Below are 19,570 nucleotides of genomic sequence, written 5' to 3' on the forward strand. Positions count from 1 at the left end.
CAACCGTTAGCACATGACTGGAGTTGGCTAGCTCGTTAGCCTGGCACCTGCTAACTTGTTACAATGCACCAGGCCTCCCGTTTTTAACTTTTTAGCAAACGTGTAACATCAACAACTGCAAATAGTTTTACTAGCTAGTTATGTAACATAATTAATGAGGGCTGACATTGGTTATGATAATGACAGTAGACAATACTGTGTTGTGCCTGGGCTTCTTCCTGGAGTAGATTCCGAGAGATACAGAATTCCTTTGCCTGCGTGTGTCATTGTAGCAGAACTGTATCCCGTGAACTGTATCCCTCTCGATGGATTGGACATTATGCTGGATTTCAAGTAGAAGATGACTCAGGAGGAGCTGAATGGCAGTTTGGTCATGACAACACTCTTCCCACAGCTGAACAAGTGTTCCCTGAATTTAATGTATGTTTTTTTGGAATGGCAGTTTCATCACAACCACCTCTCCGATCATCTGCTAATCACCAGGTCTCTTAGCTAAAGATTGTTACACCAGATAATGTGATTTAACCAAAGATTTTTGGTATCCATTACTGGGAGTTACAGGATAGGTACTGTTTAGTGTAGCACAGAATTTTCAACCAACCTTAGCTTGGCAATGATGTCTTCGTCCTTGATTCATGGAAACATGCCTCTCATAAAATGTCCGTGTCCAGTTGCAAGGGGTCAGTTAGAATTGAGAAAACGCTCAGTTATTAAAATAAATACTTTTGAATAATCCAACAATGTGTACGCCTCCATCTTGTCCATTTCAAGTCTTCTCTCATTGATCGAGACAGGTGTTTGTCATCATGACATGCGGAACTTTGGGATGGACACTCACCTGTCTCGATCAACAAGAGAAGATTTGAACACGGTTGGATTTCTTCGTGGAGCAAAAAAGTATTTATTTTAATAATGCATTTTCTATATTCAAACGGACTCCCTGGTTAAATCCCTATCTGTTGTAACAATCTGTAGCTACAGTTCTCTACACTTCACTACACCTGAGACACACTGAACTGTACAACAATGTACTGTATTTTTTTGTGCTACTTTTACCATATACTGTAACATTCTTGTTGAATACCCAGTTCTCTTTCTGAGTAAACATTAAATATGGTACACTCCCCTGTATTTTAGATTTTGACAAATAAACATTATTTGGATATCTGAATGTCTAACATCTGTTTGATGCTTCAGAGACCTGTACAGTTTATGTTAATATATTCTGTGAATCCATAAGGCAGATACATTTAGAAGATTTATTGAAAAGATCCCTATTTATTTACGGTCCTTTATCCGGCTTCGGTACACTGACAATGGTGTTTGGCATAGTAGGCTATGGAAGCAGAGTGCTAGTGGTAAATGGTCTTGGGGGCTGCAGAAGGTGTGAAAAGTCTTAGGAGGGATGTTCTTACACGGTATGTATTGTTGTGCATGGGAGATTGAGGAGAAATTGCACCTTTCAATCATTGTCCTACACAACAATACAAAAAAAACCTTCCTCATCTCAAAGACCTATCTGTAAAACTCCCCCAGCCCATTGACTTTGACAGATCATTCTTGTCAATAGTAGCAGGGGATTTTGTTATACGTGTCTTTGTATCATGTTTTGAGAATTTGCAGAGAGAAGAATGAGGTGGTTGTGATTAATTTTACATGGTCTGGAATGTACTCTGTGGTCCTCAGGCTACATCTAACCACCTGTAACTACATCTAACCCCCTTTAACCCCATAACACAAACACTATCCAATTCATGTTTATGCCATGCTTACTGTAAATGTAGCTATCTATCCGCTTGTAAATATTTTTTGCCAACTAACCTTCATCTTGTGCAGGGCAATGGATTGGAAACATGCTGGTGGAATCAGATTATATACCACCTACAACAAAACACACATCAATACATAATTTTACCACCCCACTAATTGTATCGATCTCTATTAGACTGGCTAGCTTAGCACACCTAACATGCTGTTAGCTAGTTAGTGTCACTAAATTGGCAGCAAGATGATTGCTAGCCAGCTGAGAAACTAACAAACCATAGACAATTTATACACATTCATTATTACTACCAACACACCGAGAGTGAGTTAGCTATATCGACAATATATTTTTTTAGTAATGGAGTGTTTTCCAGACAAGGGTGGAATAGATGGCTACTAGATTGAGTTACTATTATTTGCTAACGTTAGCTAACTTACGATATCTAATGTTAGTCAAAGATAGAACGAACAGACAAACATGTTTACTCTTTCGAAGGTAGCTACTAGTCTAGCAGTGACTACCATGGCATATGCAAAATTGATTGACAATGTGTATCCGAAAGATAGCTAGCTATATGATTTAGGTGATGGCTTTTAGAGTTCAATACAGCAGGACTGTAACATTAGCTAATGTAGCTAATTTACCTGGTCCAGCTAACGTTACCTTACCTCTAATCGAGAATCTTCCGGTTTGTTGTGAAGGGAGAAAACTATGGTATCGTATCACTTCTCAGCTGTCATCTAAATGGATTCCCTATCCATTCAACCTGAAAATACCTCTGATAATCTTTGGTCACCGTAAGTGTAACAGTTTAACTTTAGTCCGTCCCCTCGCCCCAACCCGGGCGCGAACCAGGGACCCTCTGCACACATCAACAACAGTCACCCACGAAGCATCGTTACCCATCGCTCCACAAAGGCCGCGGCTCTTGCAGAGCAAGGGGAACCACTACTTCAAGGTCTCAGAGCAAGTGACGTCACCGATTGAAAGGCTATTAGCGCGCACCACCGCTAACTAGCTAGCCATTTCACATCCATTACATAAGCATCATTCTTGATAGCCGCAAACCATTGGCAGCATCAGGGTAAATTTCTGGTAGGTAGAATGGTGAAAGATAAATATTTTTTTTCGCTTGTTTGTAATTAGCACAGGCAGACAGAACACCAAACAGGCATGATGACAAACGTTAGTGAAAAACAAAAATTTTCCCCCAAAAATGCCAAGAGAAGTTCTGAGATTACTGTGAGTTGGTCGTTCGAAGTAAACAACGCCATGGACCAAGTTAGTGGGCAAGCCCCATCTATCTAGTGAGCAGTGGTGTAAAGTACTTAAGTAAAAATACTTTAAAGTACTACTTAAGTCGTTTTTTGGGGTATTGTACTTTACTTTACTATTTATATTTTTGATAACTTATTTTTACTTCACTGCATTACTTCCCGATTTACCAGTGAAATGAAAATCATATCTTGTGGAGAGATATTTGTATAACCAAAATAGTATGAGAATTCTTTGACATTTAATATATCTTATTTGTAATTGATGTCTGAGTAAATGTCGAGACTGAAAAGCTGTCTGAGTTGTCGAAGCGCCGCCAAATGTTGAGGTCAGAGGGAATTTTACCATGGGCAGCATAATTGTAAAGGTCAAATTCAGCTACTTTCCAGACAGAATGAGATGATCGAGGAAGTGTCAGGGTTGGGGTCAATTCTGAATTGAGTTGTGAATTGCTCTTGAATTCCAATTAAATTCTTGAATTTGAATTTGCCACACCCCACAGGAAGCAGAATTTGAATTTCATTTGAATTAAAGGAAGTATAATTGAATTCAATGAAATCAATGACATTCAAATGGCTTATTTATTCTACACATCACCATAACATTTGTTATTTTCACTGACCTTAGAGAGCCTTTTTTATGTCTCTTTTTGGTTTGGTCAGGGTGTGATTTGGGTGGGCATTCTATGTCCTTTATTTCTATGATTTGTGTTTCTATGTTTTGGCCGGGTATGGTTCTCAATCAGGGACAGCTGTCTATCGTTGTCTCTGATTGGGAATCATACTTAGGCAGCCCTTTTTCCCACCTGTGATTGTGGGTAGTTATCTTTGTTAGTGGCACTATAGCCCTCAGAAGCTTCACGTTTGTTTTGTTTCTTGTTGGTGACATTCTATAATAAAAGGAAATGTATGCTCACCACGCTGCACTTTGGTCCACTTCTTTCGATGGCCGTGACAGTTTTTGACATCATGTATGGTGAACAATACCAAGTAGCATTGGTTGAAACATTTCATTTTTAAAACTCTTTCTCCTAAAACAATTTTAAATAAATACAGTGGGCTGGAAATATTCTAAGATCATGTTGTGGGCTATCTATAATAAATTAATCCAAACCCTTGATAAGTGGCATATCCTTGTGATAAAATAATTGTCGAATGAGACTTCATGTTCCACATCTTAGTTGAATTGGTTTAAATTGCTTCAAATTAAGTTATAGTTCCTTCAATTCAAATTCAATAAAATGTTTGCTTACTGTGCGGTGTGGCCAATTAAAATGTATTGTTTGAATTTGAATTAAACTCTGAAATTCCTAATTGACCCTAACCCAGCAGGTGGTTTAGATGAGATATGTTTTACAATATTCATCTCTGAGCATTGAATCTTAGCCCTCTATCATACTATGGGCTTTATTTTAACAAACCTAACCCAATGATACATCTTAGCGCTGGCAGCTATTTTTCACTGCAGGAATTATTAGTGCAATAACTGGTGATGGCGCAAAAGGGCTGGGTTTTGATGAGTAAATAAATCATACAGTGCCTTCAGAAAGTATTCACACCATTATATTTTTCCACATTATGTTGTGTTTCATGACCTACGGAGCAGCGACCAACATGCATATCAAAGAGTATCTCTCCTCTTTCAGTAGCAGAAGTTTGAGTTTCACGTTAAAGCAATGGTGTTGGGTTTACACAGATGCTTTTCCATAGTCGGCCTATGGTTTTTAGGGGTTCTTCATTTTAAATATACTAAACGTTCCATGTTCTGGTCGTTTCATGGACACTCATGTTAATCGTATTTTCATACACTCCAAGATTTAAGACTAGCAATGGATCATTGGTTTTAATCACTACAATTAACACTGCTTTTGATCCTCTCTTTCATGTTATGCTACCTGCATGCCGATCACGGGCGGCACCTGGCAAACCTCTCTTCAACATTGATGCTAGCAACAATGACAAGATACTGGAACTCATCATGGCTCTGGTTCCTTCGCTATCGCTGCGGGCTAGCTCTGAGCTATAGACATCTCACTCCAGCATGGGTGCTGCTACTGCTTCGCAATCGGTCCCAGCTTCACCCTGAAGATTATGGGCCGATGATCCTCTGCTGCTTGTGAACGTTACATTTGATTAAATGTTCTGAGATCGTGGACGCCTAGAGGAGTTCCTGCAGTAATTGCTAATTTTGCCATGACTGTCTAGTAGCTATGTTGCTTTTCTCTTGCAGCATTGCAATCTGCTATATAACACTGACTGTATATATAGCTGCAACTGGTTGGCTGGGTTCCCAGGTAGAATATTGTCATGTACCAGATGACAGCTCATTTTGCCTCCGCGAGGGCACTGGGCTGTGCGTCACATGAGAATTAGCCTACTCATAAGTCTCAGAAGCTATCTCAGTGGCGTGATTACGGCACAGTGTAGATGTGTAGATTATTTTCATTTATCAAGATGGCAGGTTCATCTTGCCTCAGCAAAGTCACTGGGAGCTGAGTAACATGGGAAATGAACTTACTGCGGTTTTCTGAGGTGCTATTTCAGTAAGGTGTGCCTGCTATAGCCCACAAATAGTTTCACCTGCTTGCTACACATACAGAGGCTTGCGAAAGTATTCACCCCACTAGGCATTTTTCCTATTTTATTGCCTTACAACCTGGAATTAAAATAGATTTTTGGGGGGTTTGTATAATTTGATTTACACAACATGCATACCACTTTGAAGAAACAAAATATGTTTTATTGTGAAACAAGCAAGAAATAAGACAAAAAAATGTAAAACTTGAGCGTGCATAACAACTCACCCCCTACTCACCCCAAAGTAAATACTTTGTAGAGCCACCTTTTGTAGCAATTACAGCTGCAAGTCTCTTGGGGTATGTCTCTATAAGCTTGGCACATCTAGCCACTGGGATTTTTGCTCATTCTTCAAGGCAAAACTGCTCCAGCTCCTTCAAGTTGGATGGGTTCCGCTGGTGTACAGCAATCTTTAAGTCTTACCACAGATTCTCAATTGGATTGAGGTCTGGGCTTTGACTAGGCCGTTTCAAGACATTTAAATCTTTCCCCATAAACCACTCGAGTGTTGCTTTAGCAGTATGCTTAGGATCATTGTCCTGCTGGAAGGTGAACCTCCGTCCCAGTCTCAAATCTCTGGAAGACTGAAACAGGTTTCCCTCAAGAATTTCCTTGTAGTTAGCGCCATCCATCATTCCTTCAATTCTACCAGTTTCCCAGTCCCTGCCGATGAAAAACATCCCCACAGCATGATGCTGCCACCACCATGCTTCAGTGTTCTCAGGGTGATGAGAGGTGTTGAGTTTGCGCCAGACGTAGTGTTTATCTTGATGACCAACAAGCTCAAGTTTAGTCTCATCTGACCAGAGTACCTTCTTCCATATGTTTGGGGAGTTTCCTGCATGTCTTTTTTTTGCGAACACTTAAAGCAATTGCTTTTTTTCTGGCCACTCTTCTGTAAAGCCCAGCTATGTGGCGTGTACGGCTTAAATTGGTCCTATGGACAGATACTCCAATCTCCGCTGTGGAGCTTTGCCGCTCATTTAGGGTTATCTTTGGTCTCTTTGTTGCCTCCCTGATTAATGGCCTCCTTGCCTGGTCCGTGAGTTTTGGTGGGCGGCCCTCTCTTGGCAGGTTTGTTGTCGTGCCATATTCTTTCCATTCTTTAATAATGGATTTAATGGTGCTCCATGGGATATTCAAAGTTTGAATTTTTTTTATAACCCAACCCTGATCTGTACTTCAATACAATTTTGTCCCTGACCTGTTTTGAGAGCTCCTTGGTCTTCATGGTGGTGGTGGTGACCTCAATCCAATTGAGAATCTGTGGTAAGACTTAAAGATTGCTGTACACCAGCGGAACCCATCCAACTTGAAGGAGCTGGAGCAGTTTTGCCTTGAAGAATGAGCAAAAATCCCAGTGGCTAGATGTGCCAAGCTTATAGAGACATACCCCAAGAGACTTGCAGCTGTAATTGCTACAAAAGGTGGCTCTACAAAGTATTTACTTTGGGGTGAGTAGGGGGTTGATGGTGTCCCTCTTCATTGTAAAGGGTTTAAACACATGCTTGTTCAATGAACCATAAACAATTAATGAACATGCACCTGTGGAACGGTCATTAAGACACTAACAGCTTACAGATGGTAGGCAATTAAGATCACAGTTATGAAAACTTAGGACACTAAAGAGACCTTTCTACTGACTCTGAAAAACACTAAAAGAAAAATGCCCAGGGTCCCTGTGCATCTGCGTGAACGTGCCTTAGGCATGCTGCAAGGAGGCATGAGGACTGCAGATGTGGCCAGGGCAATAAATTGCAATGTCCGTACTGTGAGGCGCCTAAGACAGCGCTACAGGGAGACAGGACAAACAGCTGATCGTCCTCGCAGTGGCAGACCACGTGTAACAACACCTGCATAGACAGGATCGGTACATCCGAACATCACACCTCCTTGGATAGGTACAGGATGGAAACAACAACTGCCCGAGTTACACCAGGAACGCACAATCCCTCCATCAGTGCTCAGACTGTCCGCAATAGGCTGAGAGAGGCTGGACTGAGGGCTTGTAGGCCTGTTGTAAGGCAGGTCCTCACCAGACATCACAGGCAACAACGTCGCCTATGGGCACAAACCCACCATCGATGGACCAGACAGGACTGGCAAAAAGTGCTCTTCACTGACGAGTCGCGGTTTTGTCTCACCAGGGGTGATGGTCGGATTCGCTCCTGTACTCTGGAGCGGGATCGATTTGGAGGTGGAGGGTCCGTCATGTTTTGGGGCGGTGTGTCACAGCATCATCGAACTGAGCTTGTTGTCATTGCAGGAAATCTCAACGCTGTGCATTACAGGGAAGACATCCTCCTCCCTCATGTGGTACCCTTCCTGCAGGCTCATCCTGACATGACCCTCCAGCATGACAATGCCACTAGTCATACTGCTCGTTCTGTGAGGGATTTCCTGTAAGACAGGAATGTCAGTGTTCTGCCATGGCCAGCGAAGAGCCCGGATCTCAATCCCATTGAGCACGTCTGGGACCTGTTGGATCGGAGGGTGGGGGCTAGGGCCATTCCCCCCAGAAATGTCTGGGAACTTGCAGGTGCTTTGGTGAAAGATTGGGGTAACCACACACAGCAAGAACTGACAAATCTGGTGCAGTGCATGAGGAGATGCACTGCAGTACTTAATGTAGCTGGTGGCCACACCAGATACTTACTGTTAATTTTGAACACCCTCCTTTGTCCAGGGACACATTATTCAATTTCTGTTAGTCACATGTCTGTGGAACTTGTTCAGTTTATGTCTCAGTTGTTGAATCTTATGTTCATACAAATATTTGTTAAGTTAAGTTTGCTGAAAATAAACGCAGTTGACAGTGAGAGGACGTTTCTTTTTATACTGTGTTTATATAATGATATCATGTGACAGATCATGTGACACAGGTGGACTTTATTTAACTAATTATGTGACTTCTGAAGGTAATTGGTTGCACCAGATATTATTTAGGGGCTTCATAGCAAAGGGGGTGAATACTCGCACCACTTTTCCATTTTGAAAGTTTTTGAAACAAGTTTTTTATTTTATTTCACTTCACCAATTTGGACTATTTTGTGTATGTTCATTCCATGAAATAAAAATAAAAATCCATTTAAATTACAGGTTGTAATACAACAAAATAGGAAAAACACCAAGGGGGATGAATACTTTTGCAAAACACTGTAGTGTTATACAGATGACATTGCTGAATTATCTTCAAGCTCTTAAATGGTGCACTTCTACCATACACATAGTTTGTTGTCTGATAACAGTTCTTCTGCTGTTTTGGGGATTGGGCTATGGTCAAAAGTAGTGCACTGTTTGGGAATAGGGTACTATTTGGGACTGCCTTCCAGCCGGCTGACAAATCTGGGAACAAAAATTATCTGATAGGTTGCAAGATGTAAATAAACCATCACATTGGCCTTGCTATTACCCTCAGCCTGAACTTGCTTTTTTTCCTGTTATCAACTCCACAGAAAGAATAGGCTGCATTAAGCCTTTACGTTTGGGGATTCCTCCCTATGATGGCATTACAAGCCCTCCAAAACACTCCCATCAGTACTTTTAAACAGTCCTCGTAAATTGTGAGAAATGATGGAAGTTTTGGCCGAGCTGGAGAGTGGGGAGTTGGCAGCCTCTTCTAACTGATCCATGGATCAGAGAGGCAGTGTGGGACAGAAAGAGACTGCGACCCAATGGCACCCTATTCCCTATATAGTGCACTACTTTTTTACCAAGCTATTCCCTATATAGGCACTACTTTTGACCAGGGCCTGGTCAAATGTAGTGCACTATATAGGGAATAGGGTGCCATTTGGGACACACACGGAGTGGCGGTGCCAGATATAGAAGGGGCTTGGGCTCTGTTTGCCAGATGGATCGACACGACGCTGCTGGCGAGGGTCTCATTACAACGACTCGGGGGCCTTCCTAAGATAAAACAGGCATGGGGATCTGAGGAGAGAAATCCAGTCAGCATTCTGGCAGCCCAGCGCGCTCTCTCTCTACCTCGTCCCCTCCTCGCCCCTCACCCTTCAGCCGACCCCTCCCTGGCTTCATCAGAGCGCTATTGTTTGTGCTGTGGCAGAAAATAGCCCTGTCCACCATGCAGCCCAGCAGTGACATAGGAACACTCAAGCAGAGAGGAGAGATTCTGTCTGCTGTGAGCGATGCACCTGTGTGGTGACTAGCCCAAGATGGAGTGGCAGAGTTGGCAGGTGTTGTTGCTCTGTCAGGTGGTTATTTCCCTGGTTGTTATGTAGAGCTGCAATTAGAACTTGTGATGAGTTGGAGGAAATGGTAAACAACCATGTTGTGTGAATAAATACAGCCAGTAGAGGTGGTATACTGCTAATGAATGTTTATATACTGTAGGCTAACAGTGGAGCTGATGATCTAAGGGGAGATAGCATGACTCTTGCTGATCCGAGCGTTCCAATGCAGGAGGGGAGAGGATAAAGACATCTCTTACAGGCACCGAGTGCTGGATGACAGCGAAGCTGAAGAGATTGAGCTTGGCGCACATGTGATAGATAGGCTGCACGAGCCTGCATGAGCTTCTGTGACTGGGGTTTGAATCTTGGCTGTCTGTCACTACGGCAGAAGAGGCTTGGCATGTGGGCCAGCTAAATAATCACACCACTGAGATTACTGGTCCATTTCTAACAGGATAATCCGCTGTGAAAGATGAATGGGGAAGTTATGTAATTGTGAGGGATATTATGGAGCGGGACCTAGCTACAGTACATCAAGCCATTTTCACATCTATCTCTGCATTCACACCTTCAGTGTCTTTTGTAGTATAAAGTAAAAGTAGCCTTGGCTGGCTTGTGAGAGCCAGAAATACTCATAGGAGCAGGAGCCGGTTTCAGTATCATGAGACAGTTTCATGTACAAGTACACCCTCTGAGCAAGACGGTAGTCTGTCGCAGGGCCTTAGCCCCAATCTATTTCCTTGATGCTGAGTGCCAAACGGACGCATCAGGTCCCATTTTAAGGTCTTTGGTAGGACTCGGCCAGATAGAACTCCCAACCTTCCAATCCCAGGGCGGACACTAACCACAAGGCCCCTGACTTGGTCTGTTGCAGTGTATCTGGCATTGATTGTTTTTGCCTCGTCGGGAAAATGTGATTGTTTGGATAGTATACTTTATATTTCCAGTTGAAGTCGGATGTTTACATACACCTTAGCCAAATACATTTAAACTCAGTTTTTCACAATTCCTGACATTTAATCCTAATAATAATTCCCTGTCTTAGGTCAGTTAAGATCACAACTTTATTTTAAGAATGTGAAATGTCAGAATAATAGTAGAGAGAATGATTTATTTCAGCTTTTATTTCTTTCATCACATTCCCAGTGTGGGTCAAGAAGTTTACATTCGTCATTAGTATTTGGTAGCATTGCCTTTAAATTGTTTAACTTGGTCGTGTTTCAGGTTAGCCTTCCACAAGCTTCCCACAATAGTTGAGTGAATTTTGGCCCATTCCTCCTGACAGAGCCGGTGTAACATGAGTCAGGTTGTAGGCCTCCTTGCTTGCACACACTTTTTCAGTTCTGCCAACAAATGTTCTATAGGATTGAGGTCAGGGCTTTGTGATGCCCTCCAATACCTGACTTTGTGGTCCTTAAGCCATTTAGCTCAACTTTGGAAGTACGCTTGGGGTCATTGTCCATTTGGAAGACCCATTTCGACCAAGCTTTAACTTCCTGACTGATGTCTTGGGATGTTGCTTCAATATATCCACATAATTCCTCCCTCATGATGCCATCTATTTTGTGAGTGCACCAGTCCTCCTGCAGCAAAGCACCCCACACAACATGATGCTGCCCCCCGTGCTTCACGGTTGGGATGGTGTTTTTCGGCTTGCAAGCCTCCCCTTTTTCCTCAAAAATAAGATGGTCATTATGGCCAAACTTTCTATTTTTGTTTCATCAGACCAGAGACATTTCCCAAAAAGCAAATCTTTGTCCCGCATGTGCAGTTGCAAACCATGTCTGGCTTTTTATGGCGGTTTTGGAGCAGTGGCTTCTTCCTTGCTGCAGCAGCCTTTCAGGTTATGTCGATATAGGACTCGTTTGACTGTGGATATAGATACTTCTGTATCTGTTTCCTCCAGCATCTTCACAAGGTCCTTTGCTTTTGTTCTGGGATTGATTTGCACTTTTCGCACAAAAGTACGTTCATCTCTAGGAGACAGAACGAGTCTTCTTCCTGAGAGGTATGACGGCTGCGTGTCCCATGGTGTTAATACTTGCTACTATTGTTTGTACAGATGATCGTGGTACCTTCAGGCGTTTGGAAATTGTCCCAAGGATGAACCAGACTTGTGGAGGTCTACAATTTTTTTTTCTGAGGTCTTGGCTTATTCTTTTGATTTTCCATGATGTCAAGCAAGAGGACTGAGTTTGAAGGTAGGCTTGAAATACATCACAGGTACCTCCAATTGACTCAAATTATGTCAATTAGCCTATCAGAAGCTTCTAAAGCCATGACATAATTTTCTGGAATTTTCCAAGCTGTTTAAAGGCACAGTCAATTTAGTGTATGTAAACTTCTGACCCACTGGAAATGTGATACAGTGAATTATAAGTGAAATAATCTGTCTGTGAACAATTGTTGGAAAAATGACTTGTGTCATGCACAAAGTAGATGTCCTAACCAACTTGCAAAAATTGTAGTTAGTTAACAAGAAATGTGTGGAGTGGTTGAAAAACGAGTTTTAATGACTCCAACTGTATATAGTGCTGTGAAAAAGTATTTGCTCCTTCCTGATTTCTTATTTTTTTGCACATTTGCCACATTTAAATGTTTCAGATCATCAAACAAATTTTAATATTACACAAAGATAACCCAAGTAAACACAAAATGCAGTTTTTAAGTGATAGCTTTTTTCCTTTAATCAATAAAATGATCCGAACCTTCATGGCCCTATGTGACAAAGTAATTGCCCCCCCTTGTTAAATCATGAATTTACTGTGGTTAATCAAATTTTTGGGAAAGCTGAGTTTAATAATAATCACTAGCCACACCCAGGCCTGATTACTGCCAGACCTGTTGAATCAAGAAATCACTTAAATAGAACCTGTCTGAAGTAGGCCAAAAGATCTCAAAAAGCAAGACATCATTCCGCGATCCAAAGAAATTCAGGAACAGATGAGAAACAAAGTAATTGACATCTATCAGTCTGGAAAGGGTTACAAAGCCAGTTCTAAAGCTTTGGGACTCCAGTGAACCACGGTGAGAGCCATTATCCACAAATGGAGAAAATTTGGAACAGTGGTGAACCTTCCCAGGAATGGCCGGCCTACCAAAATTACCCCAAGAGCGCAGCGACGACTCATCCAAGAGGTCACAAAAGAACCCACAACAACATCTAAAGAACTGCAGGCCTCACTTGCCTCAGTTAAGGTCAGTGTTCATGACTCAACCATAAGAAAGAGACTGGGCAAAAATGGCATCCATGGCAGAGTTCCAAGGTGAAAACCACTGCTGACCAAAAACAACATAAAGGCTCGCCTGACTTTTGGCAAAAAACATATTGATGATCCCCAAGACTTTGGGGAAAATATTCTATGGACTGACGAGACAAAAGTTGAACTTTTTGGAAGGTGTGTGTCCCGTTACATCTGGCGTAAAAGTAACACAGCATTTCAGAAAAAGAACATCATACCAACAGTCAAATATGGTGGTGGTAGTGTGATGGTCTGGGGCTGCTTTGCTGCTTCAGGACCTGGACGACTTGCTGTGATTGATGAAACCATGAATTCAGTTCTTGACCTCAAGCTAAAGCGCACTTGGGTTCTGCAGCAGGACAATGATCCAAAACACACCAGAAAGTCCACCTCTGAATGGCTTAAAAAAACTAAATTAAGGTTTTGGAGTGGCCTAGTCAAAGTCCGGACTTGAATCCGATTGAGATGCTGTGGCGTGACCTTAAAAAGGCGGTTCATGCTCGAAAACCCTCAAATGTGGCGGAATTAAAACAATTCTGCAAAGAAGAGTGGGCCAAAATTCCTCCACAGCGATGTGAAAGACTCATTGCCAGTTATCGCAGTTGTTGCTGCTGAGGGTGGCACAACCAGTTACTAGGTTTAGGTGCCAATTACTTTGTCACATAGGGCAATGAAGGTTCGGATAGCTTTTTTCCCTTAATAAATAAAATCATCACTTAACTGCATTTTGTGTTTACTTGGGTTATCTTTGTGTAATATTTAAATTTGTTTGATGATCTGAAACATTTAAGTGTGACACATGTGCAAAAAAACAAGAAATCAGAAGGGGGCAAATACTTTTTCACAGCACTGTATATATCTATCTTGGCAGTGATCAAGGTGAGCTCTTCAAAAAGATTTTGCTGTGTTTTGTTTGTTTGATGTGGAGGCAGCCTTGCTCCCATTCAATCGGCTGAAAACAGAGCTGGAAACTAAACTCCTCAAGCCACCATTCACCCCTATCACAGCCCGATGAACTGAGTCATTTGTAGACAGTGCAAGAGAAATAGGCACTAAAGGCAGAGACTAATAACTTCCTGGCAGGGTTGAATCTAGAGCAGCAATTAATATTGCCCTCTTCATATCAACTTCAGATCAAATACAGTATGTAACCAGAAATGTGTCTCGATTCATCTCACTCTGTTCATATCAAGTTTATATCAAACAAGCAACCTTCAATATCTCAATACTTTCTCAATTCACACCACCCAGAGAAACATTAAAATTACATGCCTTTTGTAATCTAACTTTTGAATTTATACAGATTCCTCTCCTCAAAGGAGGTTTATCTACACAAAATTCACATAACAAAAAGTACAGATGAAGAAAAATGCATTTGGAGCGTACCTTTTCTTCTAAAATGAAGTGCACCCCTCTTCATCTTTCTTCATCCATATCCCGTTCAATATGTTTTTTTGGCTATAGCAAAATAACCAACTACCCACTGAACCTCTGTTCCTGTTTGATAAAGCGACGCGAGTAACCATGGAAACAGTAATCAGAGTGCAGACTTTTAAATGTGTCAAAGTTGGCCTAATCGATCTCAGAAGCAGAGCAGGATATTAATTTTAGACTGGGTAAGAGTAATATTGTTGCCATAGAGTCTGTCTCCCCTAAGCAAAGAGGCTTTTACCTGAGAGCAAAATGTACCACAAGAGGGAAAATGACATTTTTCATATCATAATACAACTGAATCTAATGTACAGAAGGCACCATCCATCCAAAATCCCAGTACGATTCTAAATTGGTCAATTTAGAAGGTGCCCACCGCGTATGTTAATTCTCCTATACACACACGCACACGCACACGCACACACAGTGGGCAGCTTCTGGCAAAAAAAAGAAAAGGATGCCCCATCATCCACACATCCGGTCTCTGACTTTCACATGAATTAATGATTGCCTATATTATTTTGAACAATTAGGATTTGCAATACCGAGCTGTGAGAAGTGCCTTGACGTGATGAGAACAGAAATATTTTTTAAAAAGCAACAGTGATAGTGAACCTCGTTAAATGTCATCTGGAGCATTTTCAGCAGTGATGTCCAATAATTCAAATGGTCTTTAAAGTTGTGTTCGATTATTAACTTATTAACATACCAATAAAAATGGTTGTTCAGTGTTCAAGGAGGTCGTAAACACCTGGCGTATGCCATAACACACTCTACTAGCCTTTTAAGTTTGTTACCTGTTTTGTTACAGCATTCAAAAGATGGCTTTATCTCATCTCCACAATTATGAGAAACCGATACAGCAAACAAACGTTATTACTATTTCGACATCATGATTTAACAATATCACACCTCTACAAGCTTTTGGCTGGAATATAGCAGTTGGCCAGCATCATCATATTTACCACAGTCTGTTCTGAATTATAACCTGCTATGTTATCTAATACTTTGGGCTTTTTAGTTGCATTTCCATCTGACGTATGAAGTGCAAACTCATCATTACCATCCTTCTACCATCTTGTTTTTTTCCAAGGAAAATGGCCATACCCTTAGATTCCATTGAATGTTTTATTTCTTGTTTTTCACAATAGCAGAAGTGATTTGGACTCCACTGGGATGGACCTCTACTCGCAGAGTCAATGCAATTACAGTGCATTGCTTATGAGCAGAGAAGCTTTATTGTACAGCATTAGCTAATTTGGATCAAATAGAACCTCCATTACATGAGTACTTAGCTGTTTCATCTCTGTAGTTTACTGTGGTTGTATTCCTCAAAATGTGATGTTTAACAATCAAATCTCAATGGATCTTCAACAGCGTATTATTTCTGTAAATTCTGTCAACTTTATCTAGCACTTTTAACACATGCAGCCTGGAATGTAAAGGGAATGCTGAGACATCTTTGAAACATTATCAATATGAGAAATGGTACTGTAGGTGAAGAAATGTGTTAGGTGTCTGTATTCTTGTCTGCCATATTTGACTTTGATTGGTATAATTCTACCAACAGCAGTATTTTGTAATACCCAGAAGGTTGCAGCAGAGTGAACTCACAGGTAATTTAAGCAGCTCCATAGCAACATATAACAAAAACGACACAAATAAAAAAAAATACACTTGTTACAATGCATACAGATATAGATACATTGATTGAGGCTTGTTTGATAAAACAAGAGGTCAGTTTATAGTCCAGTTTGAAGTAAACAACCTTATTCACAATAAAATAATAGTCAAATAATTATTTTTACATTGACCATGAGATTAAATGAGAGATGGTGTTTAATCATAAAATCCACGCTAATCTCATTAAAGAGTTGGAACAAAAGTAAACATACAAGAAATGGAACGGAAAAGGTCTCTGTTGGCACCAAGATTTGTGACGTGACTGACTATTATTTTCCTAGGGGGAGGGGCCTTCCCAGGTGGCTCAGAACCTATTTGTGCTCATCATTCCCACATGAGTTAGCCTACAATAAGTATATGTCCCGAATGGTACCCTGTTCCCTACAGTGTGTACTACTTTTGACCAAAAGTAGTGCACAATGTAGGGAACAGGATACCATTTGGGACACAGCCTAAATCTGTCATACAGCAGGCATTCCATGAATGTTTAAATATTAAACGTTATATCAAGCCTCTGTTCCTCCAAGTCAAAGAGCTATTGATATCCAACACATATTAACCTTGATACCAATAACGCAAAAAGGTTATTGCTGGTTTAGGTTGGAATATGAATTGTATAGCCTGGGTGGGTGGTAATCTCATGACTGACTGCCAATTATAAGGAAGGTTGCAGACTGTATATAGCCTATTTCTGAATATATCGTTCAATGATGTCAGTGATTAATTAATACATTTTTGCTTTGCAAAATAATCAAGTTTCCAAACTTGCCTGTAGGCCATGTAGATAGGCTTATGAAGTATAATATCATGTTCCTGGGCTTTTTGAAAACATGCTAGATACAATACTGCACATGTTTGCAGGTTGATTACGACTGAGTTAGCTAACATGCTGTAATTATTGGAGAGCTGTAGTTTGTGGTGCTGCTGACGTAGCTGAGTAAAATGAAATGGGTTTGGCACCCTTTGTCTGGTAGGTAGCTTATTTTCAGGACCTGCAACATCTAAAGCGTATTAGTTTGTGGAAAGCCTTTTTGAAATCCTCATTGGACATGGTGTAAATGATGGGGTTTATTAAAGAGTTAAGATAACCCAACCAAGTGAATATGTCAAATAATTCTGGATAGAAACATGACGCACAGACTGAAACCACTAAAGTGTAAATGAAAAACGGTAGCCAGCATATGATGTAAGCTCCGAGAATGATCCCTAAAGTTTTTGTCGCCTTTCTTTCCCTGGCAGCGGAGATCCTCTTCTTCTCCAGGAGCGCGTCGGATACAATGACTTTCACATGGTTCACATTGGCAGTTGAGCTATTAGCGTCGCAAGAAGAGGCTTCGTTCGTCCCGTAATTTAGAGAGGTGGTGGATGCCACAGAATGTGTACCCGGTGAGTTTGTTATCAAATGGGCAGAAGTGAGTCTTTTCCCCGGTTTATTAGACGACTGTTTCAAGATTCTCTTTCGGGCTTCCACGTAGATCCTACCGTAAAGGGCTATGAGTAACAAAGTGGGAATATAGAAGGCTCCAAAAGTGGAATAAATAGTGTAGAAAATGTGATCGGTGTTCACGTTGCAAGTGGTAACCTCGTCCGTTTTCACCTGACGCCAGAAGAAGGGCGGCAGTGAGATGGAGATGGCAATCACCCAGGCAGTGGCGATCATCCCCGCTGCGCGCGCTGGTGTGCGCTTCTTGGTGTACTCAACCGCGTCTGTTATTGCCCAGTAACGGTCCAGTGCAATTACGCACAGGTGAAGAATGGATGCGGTGCAACACGTAATGTCTGAAGACAACCATATGTCGCACATAACTTGTCCTAAAGTCCATGTTTGACTCACCGTGTATAGTGCGCTGATTGGCATCACCAATACGGACACTAGAAGGTCTGTCAGGGCGAGTGATGCTATCAGAAAGTTTGCAGGCGTATGCAGTTTTCTGGATTGATAAATAGTAGCAATAACGAATGCATTTGATAATGTTGTTGCAAAGGTTATCAGAGATAATGTAAATGCTAAACCGGCTTGGAAAGCCAAACTATCCTCCTCCTCTCCTTCAGTCGTAACATTTACATTGGTATCATTGGTTGACATATTCCAGAACTCTCCATAAATAAAAGAAGTTGGCTTCAACTGACTGGCGCGCTCCATCCTTCGACACTCTTTTGACAGATGTCATTGAGCTTTGAAGGAAAACCCTTCAAAAAGGGAGCACAGGGACTGCTTATCCAACGTAAACGTCGCATTTATTGTCATATTTTCCAGGTTATGCGCAGCTCCATCCCCTTCGGTGTCCATCAGACGCACATTGATTATCCAAAAATCACACGAAAAAAATGTGAACTCTTCTTCTTGAAATATCCTTTGCCTTGACTTCCCATTAATGTACTTTATTGTTTGTTATACATTCAGCTTTTCAATGGAATGTAGATATGAGAACCTTCCCATTCTATCCATTATTGATTGTCGTTAGTTTGCCCAATTAAACGTGCATTTATTAATTATGTAGGCCTATCACAGTATTGATAAAACATTTAAAGAATGATAATGATCTGTAGTAGTTTGCTTTCTTTATTGTTGTTCTTTGAGTCTGTTAATCCGCTCTCCTAGGCACTGTGCTGGATCTGCGACACTTCAGAAGTTGGGCGCGGGCGAGGCTTCACACTTGGTTTTATAGAGAACGCTCGAGCTGGCAGAACCCTACAGATATCACACTGGTCCTCCTCTCTCTGTCTCTCAAGGCTGAGCAAGTGGTTTCATACACCGGGTCATAATGCCCTTGGGTTTAGTATGAATCAAAGCTAGAAAAGGGCTATCATTTGCATATTAAACTATTTTGACATGCAAATATTGTTATGGTATCTGAAATAGGCCTAAATAATAACATAATAAAACATCAATCTTACATTTACAAATGCATTCCGCCACATAACATTGATTGAGATGCAGTGCAACGCCAGAAAAGTGTCAATCAGCACCTTGGATAGCTCCATTCAGGCGGTCCACTGCAAGGACCCTTGGACAGCTCCTCTTCGGAAGTTTGTTACAATGTCATCAGTTCAACCGGGAAAGACACGCTTTGTGATGATTATATAGTACTTTGATATGTTGTTGGTGATATTATTATAGTCTATACTTAGACTAGGCCTATACGATACTGGTTGTGCTCTGTTCTTTAGAAAATGAAAATACAGGTGTTGTAGGGTGTATAATGAATGCCAATGTCAAATCAAAATCAAATTGGTCGTGTACACATATTTTGAAGATGTTATCGCAGGTACAGCGAAATGCTTGTGTTTCTAGCTCCAACAGTGCAGTGCTACCTAACAATACAAAACAATACACACAAATACAAAACATTTAAATCAAGTAATTAAGAAAGATGAGGATGAGCATCCGGAATATAAATATAT

At 41.2% G+C, this 19,570-nt stretch overlaps 1 protein-coding gene across 1 annotated transcript; it reads right to left on the reverse strand.

The window, feature by feature from the left end:
- Window positions 1-15,651: 15,651 nt before the first annotated feature.
- Window positions 15,652-18,420, reverse strand: LOC111973287 (5-hydroxytryptamine receptor 1B-like). Its single transcript, XM_024000601.1, has one exon. It carries the CDS (start codon window positions 18,306-18,308, stop codon window positions 17,151-17,153), a length of 1,158 nt encoding a protein of 385 aa, XP_023856369.1. The 5' UTR covers window positions 18,309-18,420; the 3' UTR covers window positions 15,652-17,150.
- Between the last annotated feature and the right edge of the window lie 1,150 nt (window positions 18,421-19,570).

The sequence above is a fragment of the Salvelinus sp. IW2-2015 genome, linkage group LG14, assembly GCF_002910315.2.
Source record: "Salvelinus sp. IW2-2015 linkage group LG14, ASM291031v2, whole genome shotgun sequence".
Classification (NCBI taxonomy): Eukaryota; Metazoa; Chordata; class Actinopteri; order Salmoniformes; family Salmonidae; genus Salvelinus; species Salvelinus sp. IW2-2015.

Excerpts from the sequence above, each read along its gene's own strand:
- LOC111973287 (XM_024000601.1), bottom strand. The coding sequence starts at position 18,308 with ATGGAGCGCGCCAGTCAGTTGAAGCCAACTTCTTTTATTTATGGAGAG.